Here is a 17,537-nt window from a genome sequence, read left to right as displayed (position 1 = left end):
TCATGCGATGCTCCTCCCAGCTTCTGAGTGTGTGTTCATGCGATGCTCCTCCCAGCTTCTGAGTGTGTGTTCATGTGATGCTCCTCAGTTGCCCCTGCTGTCTGTCCAGTTGCATTTCTAAGATGATTACATTTGGAGATGTGATGGTGAATAAAATAATTGCTAAAGATATTATGTGTATATTCTGGCTGGAGTGAAATGCTTTCCACATAAGCATGGCGACATAAATTTGATCCCTAGAATCCACAAAAATAGTAAGGTGTGGAAACTTGGCTTATAATTTCCTAACTGGGGAAGTGGACACAGATGGATCCCTAGAGCTCCTTGGCTAGTAAGCCTTGGCTAATTGGTGAGCCTCAAGTCGAAGCAAGAGATCTTTAAAAACAAGGTAGAGCTGGGTGGTGGTGGCGCATGCCTTTAATCCCAGCACTTGGAAGGCAGAGGCAGGCGGATTTCTGAGTTCGAGGACAGCCAGGGCTACACAGAAACTCTGTCTCGAAAAAAACCAAAAAACCAAAACCAAAACCAAAAAAAAAGGTAGATGCTGGGCATAGTACATACACATGCACATACATCTGTAAACACATGAACATTCTTTTTCCTATTGTAAAAGCAGTCTATGAAGATTGAGCTCTTATTTCAAGGTTTAGTGCTAATCTACCAAATGCCTCATATCCCAACTTAATGCATTAGTGTATTTGGTAATGTAGGACAAAACAAACACAAAGAATGTACAGTAAAGTGAGCTTTTCTTAGAAAACGGTTCCTAGTACACACTGAAGGTTTGTCTATAGTTGAAAAATAATGGGAATTTTGTATAAAAACCTTTGGAGTGGAAACTCCTCATCTCTTCACAGTGCACTTTATTTACCACATATTAACTGTGACTGACATCTGTGTCACATGGTTGGTACAGTAAAAATTTCTAATAACTGACTTTCTGAAACTGAATTTTCTTTTCCAGAATAAAGAATTTCTTCAAGAAAAAATACTCCAGAGAGCACCTACCATTTCTGAAAGATCTAAAAAGGTAAGTTAGGTGTTTAATTCAATTTTCTTAGGTTGCTTAGAATAGACTTGAAGGAATTTTGTTTTTGTTTGTTTTTCTTTTTTTTTTTTTCTTTTTGGTTTTTCGAGACAGGGTTTCTCTGTATAGCCCTGGCTGTCCTGGAACTCACTTTGTAGAACAGGCTGGCCTCGAACTCAGAAATCCACCTGCCTCTGCCTCCTGAGTGCTGGGATTAAAGGCATGCGCCACCATGCCTGGCAGTTGTTTTACATTTTTAAACTGGGTACTACTCTGTAAATAGAAATGAGGATTATTTATTTTCATCTATTTTTGATGAATTTGATATACCCAGTCAGCAAATATCTGTCAGCTGTGTGCTTAGGTATTACTCTGCTGTCTGCAAGCATGGCAAGGTAGGCAGTGAGTCCGTTCAGATCCTGTCGAATCACTGTTTCCGGCTATCCAGAGGTGGAGATTTTGCATAGCAATTATAGCTTGGGGTATAAGTCATATATTGCCTCTAACTCAAGGCATGTTATAACAAAGCACTATGTTTTGTGTGTGTTATTTCTAAGTTCGTTTGAACATAAGGAATCCATTAAAGTTTCAGTTTGGACAAAATACACATTTGCCATTTCACCAAAATCAAATCCCATCTTCCTTGCTCTTCTCCCTTAAGGGAGATTTAGCAAATGTGAAAGGAATACTGTCCTATGGATGTCTGTTGATGATAGACTGGAGGGGGAAGACCAAGACCCTCTCTTCCATAGGTACAGTAGAAGGCCTACCTGGGATGGTAGGACCCTTCTGGTAGAAACTCACTACACATACATTTCACTTGTTGAGATTTCTGCCATTATCCAGAGGTTTTACTTCATGAAGAACATTTGTATGTTGAATTTTCTGAGCTTATAGTCTCACTAACAGTCACTCAGAGCACCTCAGCTTGCCTTCACCGCAGAGCTTTGCCATTCTGCAGATATGGACACTTCCATAGTGTTCCTGAACAGCTAGCCTCTTCTTTCCCCTGTTTATCAACTGCTGTCACTTAGCTGAGTCACAGACTTTGGCACAGTCATCCCAGATGACTGACACCTGATGTCTGAGGAATGGCAAGTTCAGAATGGGGAAACACTCTGTGCATTGCACCTCTTCACTGTAGGTCGTTAGTGTAGCACTTCCTAAAGAGGTTTTCTCTGACCACCTGACCAACAGTGCTTCCTTCCCATAACTCTCTTCTCTGACCACCTGACCTACAACGATTCCTTCCCATAACTCTCTTCTCTGACCTCCTGACCTACAATGATTCCTTCCCATAACTCTCTCTTTCATCATGTTCTGCTTTTCTTTTTTGAAGAATTTATCACCATCTAACACATGACAGCCTTTCTTTGTTATTAGAACAAAATCTTATGTCACCACCATACTCAGTAGGGTTAAGTCACTTCTTTGTACCCAGTAAACACTTGCAAATAATTTGATTGCAGTTTAAAACCTCTATGCTTGTAATGACAGTACGTCCTAATTGGAATTGTTTGGTGTCTGCACTGTGATTCCTTTAAGATCAGTAGTGAACTCTTATCACAAGGGAAGCACAAGCTGGGTCGCATAGCATACACCTGTAACCATACGCCTATAGTATTTTGGCGGCTGAAACAAAAGGGTTGGAAGCAGAGGCTAGCTTAGGCATCTTTGTGAGCAGCTGTAACATATCCTATGTCCACATAACGAAATACGATTTACAGATCTTCTCCACTTACCAGTGCTTCCATTGTGATTGCATGAGAAGGTAAGTCATTTGGTAGCAGCTGCCGGGGTTAGTACTACATACTTCTAATGTTAGTACCTGGAGGTTGAGGCAGTATGGTCACATGAGCTCAGGAGTTTGAGACTTAGACTGAGCAATGTAGTGAGACCTCATCTAAAAAGGTAGAAGGAAAGGGAGGTAGGGAGGGAAAGAGAAATGAGCACCACACTAGAAACATTTTCTAGTTCCATGCTCCCTGGAGAGGCTGGCAGCTCCTAGTCAGCCACATCACCAGTGTCACGTGACACTTACTGTTGGTGTTTGCTAGGGCAGGTGGATTCAGTGTATTTTCAGCTCGCTTTATATATATATATAAAGAGGTAGGTGTGTGTGTGTGTGTGTGTGTGTGTGTTCAGGAATGTTCAGGAACATTTTTAATGATCCATGTTATAACACAAATATACTTTTAAAACATGTGTTATTAGTACACACTATATGATTCTGTGTGAGATGTTCAAGAGTACACAGAGACCTGCAGTAGGCCAGTTTCCCAGAACTGATGAAAGTGGGAGAGAAACAGGCAGTGACCTCTGATGGCCGTGATGTGTGTGAAGAATGGTGATCAACATGTTCTCAATTTGGATGTAGTAACACTCATGCAACTCTACATATACAAAAAAAATCCAGTCAGTTGAACATCTCTCATTGTGTAAATCGTGTGGTATATGACTTACATCTCAGTGGAGCTATTATTTTAAGAAGAGATCATTATTCATAGTAGTAAATTGAAAAGAGTAATAAAAAAATTGGTCAAAACCCCATCTTTGGACCTGTCCCCTGAGCCTGAGGTACAGGGGTTGTGTTGTGGACTGGTCAGTTGTGATGGATCTATACCTTACATGCTGATTGGTTGCAGTTTTCTGTAGTGGGCTCCATCTTAGCAAAGTGAGTTTCCTTGATGGGGGTATAGGCTACACTTATGAGTATAAGGACAAATATTCTGAATGTGGTTAGAGATTATGGTGGCTTAGGAAGAGTGACAGCTGTAGGTTTTCCTTCAAGGCCCTTGACCCCCTTAGCCCTGGGTAGGTGGTTAGATTTCTAGTACTAGTACTGGGTTAGATTTCTAGTACTAGTACTGGGTTAGATTTCTAGTACTAGGCATAGTTTCCCTTTTGTTGAGCAGGCCTTAGGTCCAATTAGAGCTGCTCATTCCCACCAAGGTGTAGAGGTCGGCATCGAATGGCCGCAGTGCTGACTGTTGTGGTTCATAGGTGTAGCGGGTAGGACTATTGGTTGCTTCCCTCCGTCAGAAGCTTGTTTGGCGCCTTCTGTACCATGAAAGCTAGGACTTGGAGGAGGTTTTCAGGTCAGTGTTAGCCTGGGTCCTCTGGGCTGGACCCTCTTCCTAACCATGTCTTGAGTCCAGTTTAAGATGGAATTGAGGAAAGGGGCTGTGACAATGGCTCAGTGGTTAAGGATACTGTCTGCTCTTTCAGAGGACCTAGTTCACTTCCCAGCACGCACATAGTGGTTCATGACTGTTACTCCCAGTTCCAGGGGAATCCAAGACCATCTCTGGCCTCTGTAGCCTCCATCAAGTGGTAAACAGATACATTCAGGCAAACACTCATACACAGTACAAATTAAAATTTGAAAAAATAGTTGGCTTTAATAAATGTACCATGGCAATTCTGGAGGAAGTACATAAGACCGAAAGTCATGAGATCCAGGAAGCTTCCTTGGGCTCTTTTGAGGCTCCTTAAAGAAGATAACTGTGGTGGAATACGTACTTTTTCTAAATGTAAGGAGAAGAGATTACTAAGCAAGATTTTCAGAAGAGAGTAGGACACAGATTATAGTGAAATGTTCATCTTCCACTGTGGAAAATCCCATACATTGATAACTCCTAAAATCGACACCTCCACCCAATATCAAGCAGTAATGCTATATACCCAGTAGAGAGATTGTACTGGCTAATTTTGTGTCAACTTGACACAGCTGGAGTTATCACAGAGAAAGGAGCTTTAGTTGGGGAAATGCCTCCATAAGATCCACCTGTAAGGCATTTTCTCAGTTAGTGATCAAGTGGGGAGGGCCCCTTGTGGGTGGTGCCATCTCTGGGCTGGTAGCCTTGGTTCTATAAGAGAGTAGGCTGAGCAAGCCAGTGGAAGCAAGCCAGTAAAGAACATCCCTCCATGGCCTCTGCATCAGCTCCTGCTTTCTGACCTGCTTGAGTTCCAGTCCTGACTTCCTTTGGTGATAAACAGCAATGTGGAAAATGTAAGCTGAATAAACCCTTTCCTCCCCAACTTGCTTCTTGGTCATGATGTTTGTGGAGGAATAGAAACCCTGACTAAGACAGAGATGAATATAACTTTCCAAAGAAAGCTAAAGTTAGGAAGAAGATAATCAACTTGGTTTGGTTTGGTTTGGTTTGGTTGAGTCAGGGTCTCATGTAGCTCAGGCTGCCCTCTTTTTTTTTTTTTTAAGATTTATTTATTTTTATGTATATGAGTACACTGTAGCTGTACAGCTGGTTGAGCCTTCATGTGGCTGTTGGGAATTGTATTTTGGACCTCAGCTCACTCGGTCCCTGCTTGTTCTGGCCCAAAGATTTATTTATTATTATACATAAGTACACTGTAGCTGTCTTCAGACACACCAGAAGAGGGCGTCAGATCTCGTTATGGATGGTTGTGAGCTACCATGTGGTTGCTGGGATTTGAACTCAGGACCTTCGGAAGAGCAGTCAGTGCTCTTACCTGCTGAGCCATCTCACCAGCCCCCAGGCTGCCCTCTTAACTCACTTATTGTCACTGGTGGCTTTGAATGCCTGGTCCTTTTGCTCTCATCTAAGAACTGGGCACTTTGGCTGGCATGTAGTATCCATCCCACACCTCCAGTACTGAGCATTGATCTCGGGGCCTTGTTTCCTAGGCTAGTGTTTGACCATTGAGCTACATCCTTTGCCTGTCTCTACTTGCTTGGCTCCTAAACTCTTGAATCTCTGTGAAGTATAATTTATAATTTTGAATTAAAAAGTTGAAGCTGGGCATGTTGGTGCACCTCTTTAATCCCAAAACGTTGGAGACAGGTAGCCGATCAATGTCACAGCCTGGTCTAGACTTCAAGTTACAGGCTAGCCAGAGCTATACAGTTAGGTCCTGACCCAAAAGAGGAAATAAAACATTGGAAAAAGAATGGATTCTTTCCCTTGGGCTTGTCTGCAGTGTGTTTGGAACTGTCTTTCCTCCCCTTTAATGTCTTGGTGTGTGAATATGTTAGATTTTTTTTTCCCTTATGCCCTAACATAAACAGTATTATTGGGGTTCAGAGTAAAGAGGATTGTGGTTAAAGTCTGGGTAGAACAGATTGAGGGTTGGAGGATGTGATGTTTTAGGGACACATGACTCAGTTACTGTTTTATTTAGGTGATAGAGGGATGGGAAATAAATAGAGGTTCCTGTTAAGTGTGTACAAAGTACTTTCTTAACCCACATGCCTTTCTTGCTCAGGTCCGCAGAGTCCCCGGCTCCAGCGGCCGTCTCCATAAGACAGAGGACGGAGGCTGGGAGTGGAGTGACGATGAGTTTGATGAGGAGAGCGAGGAAGGGAAAGCTGCTATTTCTCAGCTCAGGGTAAGTCACATTTGACAGTGTAGACTGTAGAGTTGCCTCTGAGTCTTGTTACAGCTGGAAGAGCTAAAACAGAAAGAAGACAAGTGCCACAGACAGGATTTTCTACTTATATAGCAAATTCGAATGTCAGTCTCTTGATGTGATATCATTTAGGATATGTTAACATAGCCATGTCTAGAGGGGAAAACCATCTTGGTGTGGAGAGTTAATGGATAGTACTAATGGCTAGATATAGCTGTTGTCTGCTACCCTGTGACTTCTTCTTTCTTCTACCCTTTGAAACCACTAACACCAGTAAGAGCTAAAAAGGATAGAGAGGAAAGGAAAGGGTTCTCTGAATAAAGTCATGGGTCTGAAGGGGGCGCTGTTATCCTTAGACTACTTCCTACCGTTTAGGGTGTCAAGTTCCTCGGGGCAGGTTTGATCTTCCCTGTCAGAATATCTAATTTCTTCTTGTTTCTTCTTTGTGTGTGACTTCTTAGCAGACCTCAACCAACCAATAACAACCAACAAGCACCCCCTCTCCCCGCGGTGTGTGTGCAGTGCTACAATTTACAAACCCTCTGAAAAGTTCCCAGAATTCCAAATGTCACACAGTCGCAAAAACTGTCTGCAGCTGGCAGGATCAAGCTCCTTCTATAGCATGAGGCAAATAAATGGTAGTCATCTGCTGTGGACAGTCTGAAGCAGTCCCATGTCACATCCTTGAACCAGATTAAGACAAAAGCACATTTTTATGTTTCTGTGGTTTTTTGTTTTAAAGATTTATTTATTTATTTATTTTCTGTATGAGTACACTGTAGTTGTCTTCAGACACACCAGAAGAGGGCATCAGATCTTATTACTGATGGTTGAGAGCCATCATGTGTAGCTGAGAATTGAACTCAGGATCTCTGGAAGAACAGTCAGTGCTCTTAACCACTGAGCAATTTTTCCAAGCCTGTTTCTGTGTTTTTAAATAAACCAAAACTCTAAAATTGTAGAATTGTAACTAGAAGGCCTTGCAACATAATATGCTTTATTTGGAGAGGAATAGTGGACTTCTTTATTTGTTATATACTGAATATCTTGTGTCTGCCCCATGTGTCTATGTGTCTCTGTCTGTGTCTGTGTTTGTACATCCGTGCTTGTGCTAGAAGCCTTGAGGTCTTTCTTTTGGAGTGGGTAAGTTTCATAATGGGCATGTTTGCCTTGTGGGATCTACTCCCATGGAGTTCTTAGGACCGCTTTGTTTTTGTTTTGTTTTTTGAGGCAGTCTCTCTGCAGAGCTGACTGTCCTAGAGATCTCTGAGCATTCTGGCCTCAGACTCACAGAGATCCTCCTGCCTTTGCTCCTTAGTACTGGGAATAAAGGTGGGCTAAGTTTTTTAAGACCGTGCCAATGAAAATTGACAAATATATATTAAGCATTAAGTTTAGAAAAGTCCTGCAAAACACACAAATGGTCAACATTTGTTTCTTTTCTAATTTTGGATAGTTCCTGTTCTGTCCTTCAAGATTACTTACCATTTCTTTATCTTCTTCACAGCCTCTCCAGTCTGTCCCATGTTAGGTGTTGCAATAGTGCAGATGGTTATTCTTTTGCCTTTTGTGTCCCCACATAGCTGCCTGTTTAATACCAGACGTTTATGTATTGTTTCCCCTTATTTTATTTTCATGTTGCTATTTAGTTTTTAAAAGATAAGTAATACCGCTACAGACACCGTTTGTGATGTCTCTTTGTTAACACTGACATTCTTGCTGCTTCCCTTTGCTTCAGTATCGACACTGCCTTAGGCAGGCTGTTGGCCTTATTCATTGGGTACTTGGCAAGGTGAATTTCGCCCATTGCTTACCAGTAAGTCTGTGATTTATAAGTAGAAGGGTTTAGTTGCCATGTAGGGTCGTGGGCTCCCTTGGCATATGTTCCTATCTGCGCACCTCTGCACTTTGTCCTCATCTCCTGCTGCCGTCCCCAGTGTCCTCCTCCAGCACAGCCTTCCCTCTGCTCTCCTGTGCACAGCCTCCATCTCTCTGTCTGCTTATTTGGTTGTGTGCCATGCTATGTGTCCGTTCCTCTCTTCTCTCTGCCATCTCTTCTAGCCTAGGTTCTTCATGTAACAGAAAATTATATAGTTTATCTGAGTTGTGCTTATTAACTTTGCCTGCATTTTCATTCATCTCTTGAAAATGGAATCCTTGTTGATGGACCTCTTACCAGGTTCCATGTCTTGGCTGTTAAGACTGACAGCTTTAAACCTGGAAACCTATATATGTATCTGTGCTCTGGCTTAAATTCCTTCATGCATATATACAGTTGTGCCATACTCAGCCACATAATTATTCTCATTTTAGTTTTTGTTTTTATTTACCTTGAGTTTTTTTTTTTTTTTTTGGTTTTTTTTTTTTTTTTTTGGTTTTTTTGAGACAGGGTTTCTCTGTATAGCCCTGGCTGTCCTGGAACTCACTCTGTAGACCAGGCGTGCACCACCACACCCGGCTTGAGAATTCTTAAAATCAACTTAACAAGTAGTATACAAAGTGGTAGGTTTTGCGCTGCATTCAGTTCACACCTTCTTGATGTCTTGTTCATGGCCATGTTCCTGCTCCATCCCCTTCTTTGTTTCCAGCTCACGTCTTCCTGGTTCTCCTTCCTCCCTTCCAATATCTCTTGTGTTCTGTTTTCTTGCCACATGCATCTCATGATTTCCAAACCAACCCTAGGAAAATATGATCTTCAACTTTTATGTTTCTCTTTCTAGACTCACTGAAAATGCAAATAAAAATGAAAGTTTGAATATAGACACCACATGTGTATTTGTCTTTTACAGACTGGCTGGTTTCCATTCAATCTAATGATTTCCAATTTTACTCATTTTCGTGCAAATGCCATGCTTTTTGTTTTTTTGTTTTTTGTTTTTTATGTGTTTTTTTTTTCAATTTTTATTAGGTATTTACTTCATTTATATTTCAAATGCTATCCCCAAAGTCCCCTATACCTTCCCCCCATGCTAACCTACCCATCTACTTCCCCTTCTTGGCCCTGGTGTTCATTCCCCTGTACTGGGGCATATAAAGTTTGCAAGACCAAGGGGCCTCTCTTCCCAATGATGGCTGACTAGACCATCTTCTGCTACATATGCAGCTAGAGACATGAGCTCTGGGGGTGCTGGTTAGTTCATATTGTTGTTCAACCTATAGGATTGCAGACCTCTTCAGCTCTGCTTTTGTTTTTCTTTATGGCTGAATAAAATTCCATTGTATACTTAGCACATTTATTTTATCCAGTTTTCTATTAATGGACATGTAGCTGTTGTAGATAGCAATAAACATGCACATGCAAGACCGTTTGTTTGTTTGTTTGTTTATTTTCGAGACAGGGTTTCTCTGTATAGCCCTGGCTGTCCTGTAACTCACTCTGTAGACCAGACTGGCTTCGAACTCAGAAATCCACCTGCCTCTGCCTTCTGAGTGCTGGGATTAAAGGCATGTGCCACCATGCCCGGCTGCAAGAACATTTATAATGGGACTTAGAATATATGTTGATAACTAGCTTGAAGGTGTAGAGTTTCCTCTGTAATGGCCATAGGTACATAATAAGCTTATGGTCAGTGAAACCCTCAGTAATTGATCATAGGTACATAATAAGCTTATGGTCAATGAAGAGATTTGCTTTGGAGGGTGACCTCTACTTCCTGGGAACTCAGACCATCTGGGTGTTTGCCTATAAAACTTCTTCGTTCAGTTTTCTTTTTGTTTTGCTGTGTTATATTCTATTCTGTTTGAGATCAGTGCAGGGGTGGGTGGGTGAGGGTGTGTGTGTCTCACTATGTAGCCCTGGCTGGACTGGAACTCAATTTATAGACTGGCTTGGAGAGATCTGCTTGCCTCTGCCTCCTGAGTACTGGTGTCACATGCCTGAGACACCATGCCTGGCTGTCCCTATTAACTTGTAATACAGTAAGTATATTGATATGTTCAGTATTGACTACCTAGTCAAGGACTGTAATGATACCACAACAGCTTTCTCTTCTCAGAAAACTTAGATTCGAGTTAGTTTATGGATCCGAATGGAACAGAGTGACCTACAGTTAGCATTGCTTGCAGTTTCTTGGAATTCAGTATTTGAAACTGACCGCAAGTCATCTTACCGTCTCAGTTAATAAGCATCTCTTTTTGTGTCTCTTTCAGTCTCCCCGAGTAAAAGACTCATTATCAAATTCTGAGGTAAGTAACTGGAGGTTATCAAGCTCTTGTTAAAATATAGACATTTTATTTTGTTCTTAATATTAAGCTTGTTCAAGCAGTCTGTTTTTGTCTCTGTGTATCTCTGTGTGATTAAATGTTAATGAGGCATTTATTATACCAGCCAGACTTTAATTTGGCTTCCTTGCTTGCTGAGTTGTTTGTAGGTTTGGCCTGCTTGAAGTGGAAAGTGATAGGAAATCCCACAAACCTTGCCCTGTAGCCTGGACTGTCCTTCTTACTACCAGAGGGATGTGACTTCCTGGCCTGTTGTGTTGTATGTTCTTCTTTCTGGTAGCAAATTCTCTTTTTGTATGGTATGTGATTTAAAAACTTACATTTGCTCTTAATTTGTGGGCATAGTATGCTGTTTACGTGCATTACTGTGTACATGATTTATGTACTCAGAATAATCTCGTGTATCTTAACTACCAACCCTTGCGTAGCTGACACACTCCCACTGCTGTGTGTTCCCATTCCTCACTCCCAGTACGCCTGGGGTCACTGTCCTTCCAAGGCCTGACATCCTGCGCAGACCCACCCGTCCTCCGTTGGGGCTGAGGTGATGGCTTTGACAGTAGCATGGCAGAAGCCTTGAGTTCCATCCCCAGTGCTGCATAAAACTAAGTGTGATGCATATCCCTGTAATCCCAGCGTTTGGCAGGTAGCAGGATTAAAGGTTCAAGATCCTTCTTGGCTACATAATGAGTTCAGAGTTAGCTTGGAATACATTGAGACCTTGCTCTTTACCCCCCTCCCCTCCCAAAAGATTGAGAGACAGAGGCAGAAGGTTCTCTCATTTTGAGGCCAGCCTGGTCTACAGAGTGAATTCCATGATAGCCAGGGATACACAGGGAATCCCTGTCTTGTTAGGATAATCTTTGTGTACTATGAAAAGGTTGTCTCTGCATTATTCAAATGTTGATTTCCTACCAATAGAGAGCTGAGAATGGACTTTGGTATTGTTATTCCAGTTGTTCAGAACCTGCTTCATATTTTGTAAACATTCACCTCCTTCACCTTCTCATTGGTTTAATAAAGGGCTGACAGCCTGGAGGCACAAGAGGAAGAACAGAACTTCTGGACAGAGATAGAAACTGTAGGAAGAATTGAGAAGTGTGGAAGTTGCCAGCCAGAGGGAGGAAGTCAGAGAAACTGAGACATTGTGAGAGTTGGCTGCAAACTTGGACTAGTATAGATGAGCTAATGAAGTTATACGAGCTAATTGGGAAATTGACTATGCTAAGGTATGCGTTTTAATAAATAATAATTGTCTCTGTGTCATTATTGGAAGCTGGCAGGTCAGAACAGCTGACTACCCTGTGTGCTCCGTATTGGTGGAGTCGCAGGGTTTTATTTTCCTGCCGGCTGTTTCCCCACACAATGTCCTTATGGTGCATCCGTGGTGTAGCAGCTCTCAGATGACATCTGCAAGTTGAAGTGCTTTTGTCTTTTGAGTAGTAGATACTGCTATTATGAACGTCAGTGTGTAACACCTGCTCTCAGTTTGCTAGAAGTGAAACTGCTAAACTGTGGGAATTCTGTTTATGTTTTCAACTTGCTTGGTTTGAGGCAAGGTACTACTTTGTAGTCCAGGGCCTCAGACTCACAATCCCACTGCCTCAGCATCTAGGTATTGGGACTACAAGTGTGTGCCGCAGTGCTCTGCAGTTTTGTTGTCGTCAGCGCTAGTGCGGTACCATTTGGCTTCCCTACAACAGTATTCTGATATTTCACATTTTCATATTTACTCTCCCTGACTCTTGCTTTTGTTTTGGTGACAGGATGTCATAGCCCAGTCTGACCGCCGTCTCACTTACGTAGTCGAGGCTGACCCAGATGCTGAACTTGTGCTTCTGCCTCCTCGGGGCTAGGGCTATAGGCTGTACTCCCGTGCTTGCTTTTATGCAGTGCTGGGACGTTTCACATTTATTTCTCTGTTTTCTAGATCATTTTGGCCTTTAAGGTAGATAATCATGTGGACATACAGTGTGGAAGCTGGCCTTTTGAAATTCTATTAATAATACATGAACTTACTCAGAACTAATCTTTAACTTCTATTTTTCTGTCAAAATCTAACACAAGTACGAGCTTTTTACTATGGGATTAATGAACATAAAAGTTTCATTAAGTTTTATCCTTATCCTCCTTGTTTTTTAATTCTAAATTTAACTTAAATTTTTATGTATATATGTATGTATATAGGAGCACACAGGTGTGGGTGTTTACAGAGGTGAGAGACTGCATCAGATCCCTGGGCTGGAATTGCAGGCAGTTATTATCTGCCTGATACGGGTTCTGAGAACCAAACTCTGGTCCTCTGCAAGAGCAGTAAGTCCTCCTAACCACTGAGTCATTTTTCCAACTGCTCTCCTTGGATTTTCCTTATAGTGTTAGGGAAGGAGTGTGTGTGTGTGTGTGTGTGTGTGTGTGTGTGTGTGTGTCGGTCTGTCTGTCTGACTGAGTGTCATTATATTCTGTCAAAAGTAAGACTTTATTATTGCCCCTTGACTTTTCTTTTAGTAGTAAAATATTTTCACTTACATCGATATTTTTCCCAGTAGCTAATTTTAAATATGTTTAGCTTAGTTTTATAATCAAGCTCTGGCTTTCCTCTAGATTGGCTAATTAAATCGTATTAAACATTTGAAGCATCCAGCGACTAGTGTCTGTGTTATTTACAACACTTCCTATCCTCCTCTACCCTCAGACAAGATCTCACTAGGGAACCTGTCTAGCTTTGTCCTTCTTACCTTCCTGCCTCGGCCTCCTTCTGTAATATACTTGTGTGTCATAGTAAGTAAATATCTACGTAAATATCCAATGGAAGGACTCCTTGGACAGCCTGACTGCTCTTGGCCCCGTGTCCTTCCTTCCTTCTCTTGCTCTCCTCCCTGTACTGTACTCATCTCCTCCTCCCCCCCCACACTTCCTGCTGGTCGGCTCCCAGTTCACCCCAGCCCTGGTCGGTTCTCGGTGTCTGTGATTTCTTGGTCTACTTTTTACCTGGGAAGTTCATGGCCTCGGTTTTCTTTACAGCTCAGTATAAATGAGCCACACTGTCTATGTCTTTGTCTACTTACTGGCTGAAGGGCATTTAAAGTTGTTCCATTTACTGGCTGTAGTGGACAGAGAAGCCATGAACATTGCCGAGCAGGCGTCTGTGGGGTGGGGTAGTAAGTCCTTGGCATATCCAGGAGTGGCCTTGCTGGATTCCCATGGTAGATTTATTTCTAATTTCTAACTGCCATTTCCCTGCCCCCACCTGCACTGGGTGTCAGTTGGTTTGTTGATCTGCAGTTCTGATTGGGGTGGTGAAATGCCAGAGTTGTTTCAATTTTCATTTCTGTGGTTGCTTAGGACAGGGCACACTGTACATCTTGAGGTGTTTCTAGGCCATTTTCATTCCTTCTGTTGAGAATAATTCTGTTTAGATTCCTAGAACACTTGTAAATTGGATCATTCATTTCCTTGATTCTTTTGTCTTTTGGGTTCTTTGTGTATTGTGGTTGTTAGTTGTCTGTCAGTCATTCAACCCTTCCTCACAGAGTACAAATGTACTCTCCCTTTTCCAGAGGTCGGGCAGTGACAACCCAGTCCCTCCCACTGGGTCCATCTTTCACAGGTTATACCTCAGAACGTTGCTAGACAGGTATGATGGCACACGTGTGTACTCCCATACTTGGGAAGTGAGTGGAGATTAGCCTCGTCTACCTAGCAAGTTGCAGACCAGCCTGTTTACTAAAACAACAAAACACTCCTCTATAAAAACCAAAACCAAAAAGAGTTTAGAATGCTTAGAAATATTGAAGATTATATAGTCCAGACAAGTACAGCGAAGTAGTAATAATTCAGAATTAAGACAGCCTGTGAGTATCACCTGGCACAGAAGTTTGAACCTAGCCCCAGGTGCCCACTGAGATGGGGCAGAGCTCTCCTACTCACTCTGCAGCACTGCATGTCTTTCCTGCAGCTCTTCTCGGCAGCTGAGCCCATGGGGACTTTGCTTCAAGTTCCAGAACAGATTTCTGCGCATCTACCTCAGCCAGCTGGCCAGATGCCCACACAGCCAGCTCAAGTCTCTCTCCTGCCCCCTGCAGAGCCAGCAAAACCAGCACAGGTAAGTGGGGACTATTTTCCTGGCCCGTCGCCCGTGGGCAGATGATAGAACAGTAGTAGTGCTCATTGATACGTTGGTTAGGAACAAGTGAGAAACTCTGTCCTGATAGTGTTGCAGGTACTAATAACTGATAGTGTTACAGGTACTAATAAAAGAGCTTTATAAGGATCACACAGGATTTTAAGCATCAAAATAAGTCAGTTATGAAAACATACCAGGGGGCTGGTGAAAAAGGACTTAGCGGGTAAGAACACACAAGTGTTCTTCCAAAGGTCCTGAGTTCAAATCCCAGCAACCACATGGTGGCTCATAACCATCCGTAACAAGATCTGATGCCCTCTTCTGGAGTATCTGAAGACAGCTACAGTGTACTTACATATAATAAATAAATAAATCTTTTTTTTTTTTTTTTTTTTTAAAGATTCTGAGCCACCATGTGGTTACTGGGATTTGAACTCCTGACCTTCAGAAGAGCAGTCGGGTGCTCTTACCCACTGAGCCAACTCACCAGCCCCAAAAGCTTTCTTTTTTCTTTTCTTTTTTTTGGGGGGGGTGGGGTGGGGACACACCTGTTATCCTTTCTTTATCCTTATCTTTTTTTTTTTTTAAGATTGATTTATTTATTTTATGTATAAGTACAATTATAGCTGTATTCAGACACAACAGAAGAGAGAGGGCATCAGATCCCTTTACAGATGATTGTGATCCACCATGTTAGTTGCTGGGATTTGAACTCAGGACCTCTGGAAGAGCAATCAGTGCTCTTAACCACTGAGCTGTCTCTCCAACCCATTAAAAAAAAAAAAAAGAAAGAAAGAAAATATACCAAGTACAAAAATTCTGGTAGCATATTGTCAGTTCTTCATTAGATCCTTGTGAAGTTTAAGGAAGCCGAGTGCAGTGGAGGAGTTTCCTCTGAGCCTGGAGAGTCAGCCATCAGTTTCCCCTTTGCTCACTCACACTCATTAATGCTGAGTGTGCTGCTTATTCAGGCTTTCTCTTATCTAATGTATTCTGTTGAAGATACTTGTCTATTTTATGAGAATTACCTTTGTTAAACTAGGGGTAATATTTACTTAAGTACACACAATTGTCATTAAGTTGTAGTGTGGTGACAGTCTCTGGGTAGTAATGGCTTCTGCGAGTCCCTGCATGCTGAGTAACTGTGGTTCCATCTGGTACTCTGTATTACATGGTAGTATGCTGTTTAGCTGAGTAAGAGTTTCAGTTTCAGCTCGTTTATTAATGGGGTTTGGAGAGAGGGCTTAGCAGTTAAGAGCACTGACTGCTCTTCCAAAGGTCCTGAGTTCAAATCCCAGCAACCACATCGTGGCTCACAACCATCTGTAAGGAGATCTGATGCCCTCTTCTGGAGTGTCTGAAGACAGCTACAATGTATTTACATATAATAAATAAATAAGTCTTAAAAAAAAAGACAAAAAGAAATGCTAGGTGAGAAGAAATGGCAGTTCTGAAGTTTCCTTTTGTTCTTTAATATATCTTCATCTTGTGTTCTGTCCCCGGAGACCACGGCTCTGAGTACTTCTACTTAGTCACATGGTTGATTTCCCTTCCTTTATCTCTCACATGGAAAAAACACAGTGTCTTAGAAAAACTGACAGAAAGATTGGAATTATGTTAAACAAATAGAATGTATGTCCTCCAGCAAGCAAAGCTTTACAGGTTTCAGAAAGATTTCAACAAACCCTGAATCTTGAATTGAATGGAGTCCTGGGAGACAGCTACTTTAGGCCTGTCCTTAGAAATTAACTTTCTGAGTCCATCTGACTTAGCTGATAGCTGCCTTTTGTTGATCATTTGGAGGTGGCCCCTCCCACTACAAGGGCTGTCTTGGGGACTACAAGGACTTAGGCTGGGGAGAATGGAAACTTCTGCCAAGTTTCTTTCTTAGATGGCTTGCTTCATGTTCCTGACAGGGACTCTATGTCAATGTATTTCAGGCTCAGTCTTCAGGAGAACGGTCCCAGGAGACCAAGATCCCTATCAGTCTAGTGCTAAGATTAAGGTAAGTGAGCATTTGCTGTTTCTGAGTACTCTAGAGATGTTGTCATTGCTGGGCCTTAGAGTATGCTACTGCAGAGCACTGTATGTGTTTCCAACATGAATTTCTGGTTGTTTGAGAATCCAGCTCTTAACAGGTTCGGTGACTGCTGTGCATAGCTGCTTAGCAGGGAGCAGCATGTGCATTTGCAGTGTGGCCATCTGGGTTGTAATGGAGGATGCTGGGGGCAGTGGCAACATTGGCTGTTCCTCTGAGGAGGAGTCTAACGATGGGGTTTGTGGGCGTATGAACTCAGGAACAACCTGCGAAGTTTGTAGCTTCTCTGTTTCACTGCCTGTGTTGTCATTGGTTCGTGGTGGGATGCACAGAAAGGCCTAGGGGGTTTGCTCAGGAAGAAACATCATTGGTATCAGATCTGTGTTTCAACCTTATCCCTACTAATAGTTGGGATCAAGATTCTATAATTGTCTTTGTAAAATAAATTTGGGTGTTATATTGTTTGTAGTCATAAATAAATATGAAAAAAAAAAATAGCTCAAAGACAGGCTAGGTCTTCTTTCAGTGTTAAAGTATGCCACTGAAGTACCACGCAGTAGAGGACCGACCACACAGGAATTGCAGGCTATCTTCTCTGTAAAGTTATAGGTAGAGTCCACAAGAGCTATTTAAAATGGTTTCCGGGCTGGAGAGATGGCTCAGTGGTTAAGAGCACTGACTGCTCTTCCAAAGGTCCTGAGTTCAAATCCCAGCAACCACATGGTGGCTCACAACCA

General features: G+C 42.2%; 1 protein-coding gene across 1 annotated transcript in view; it reads left to right on the top strand.

Moving 5' to 3' along the window:
* Positions 1-17,537, top strand: part of Oxsr1 (oxidative stress responsive kinase 1) — a 95,288-nt gene that overhangs the window by 69,100 nt on the left and 8,651 nt on the right. Inside the window, exons 10-14 of the mRNA XM_021206890.1 lie at positions 965-1,030; positions 6,275-6,397; positions 10,568-10,603; positions 14,595-14,741; positions 16,703-16,767. Of these exons, the coding sequence (XP_021062549.1) occupies positions 965-1,030; positions 6,275-6,397; positions 10,568-10,603; positions 14,595-14,741; positions 16,703-16,767 (437 nt within the window). The remainder of the gene's footprint in view (positions 1-964; positions 1,031-6,274; positions 6,398-10,567; positions 10,604-14,594; positions 14,742-16,702; positions 16,768-17,537) is intronic.

This window comes from Mus pahari, chromosome 10 (genome assembly GCF_900095145.1).
Source record: "Mus pahari chromosome 10, PAHARI_EIJ_v1.1, whole genome shotgun sequence".
Lineage (NCBI taxonomy): Eukaryota > Metazoa > Chordata > Mammalia > Rodentia > Muridae > Mus > Mus pahari.
The sequence above is the reverse complement of the archived record's forward strand: the minus strand, read 5'-3'. Positions and strand labels throughout refer to the sequence as shown.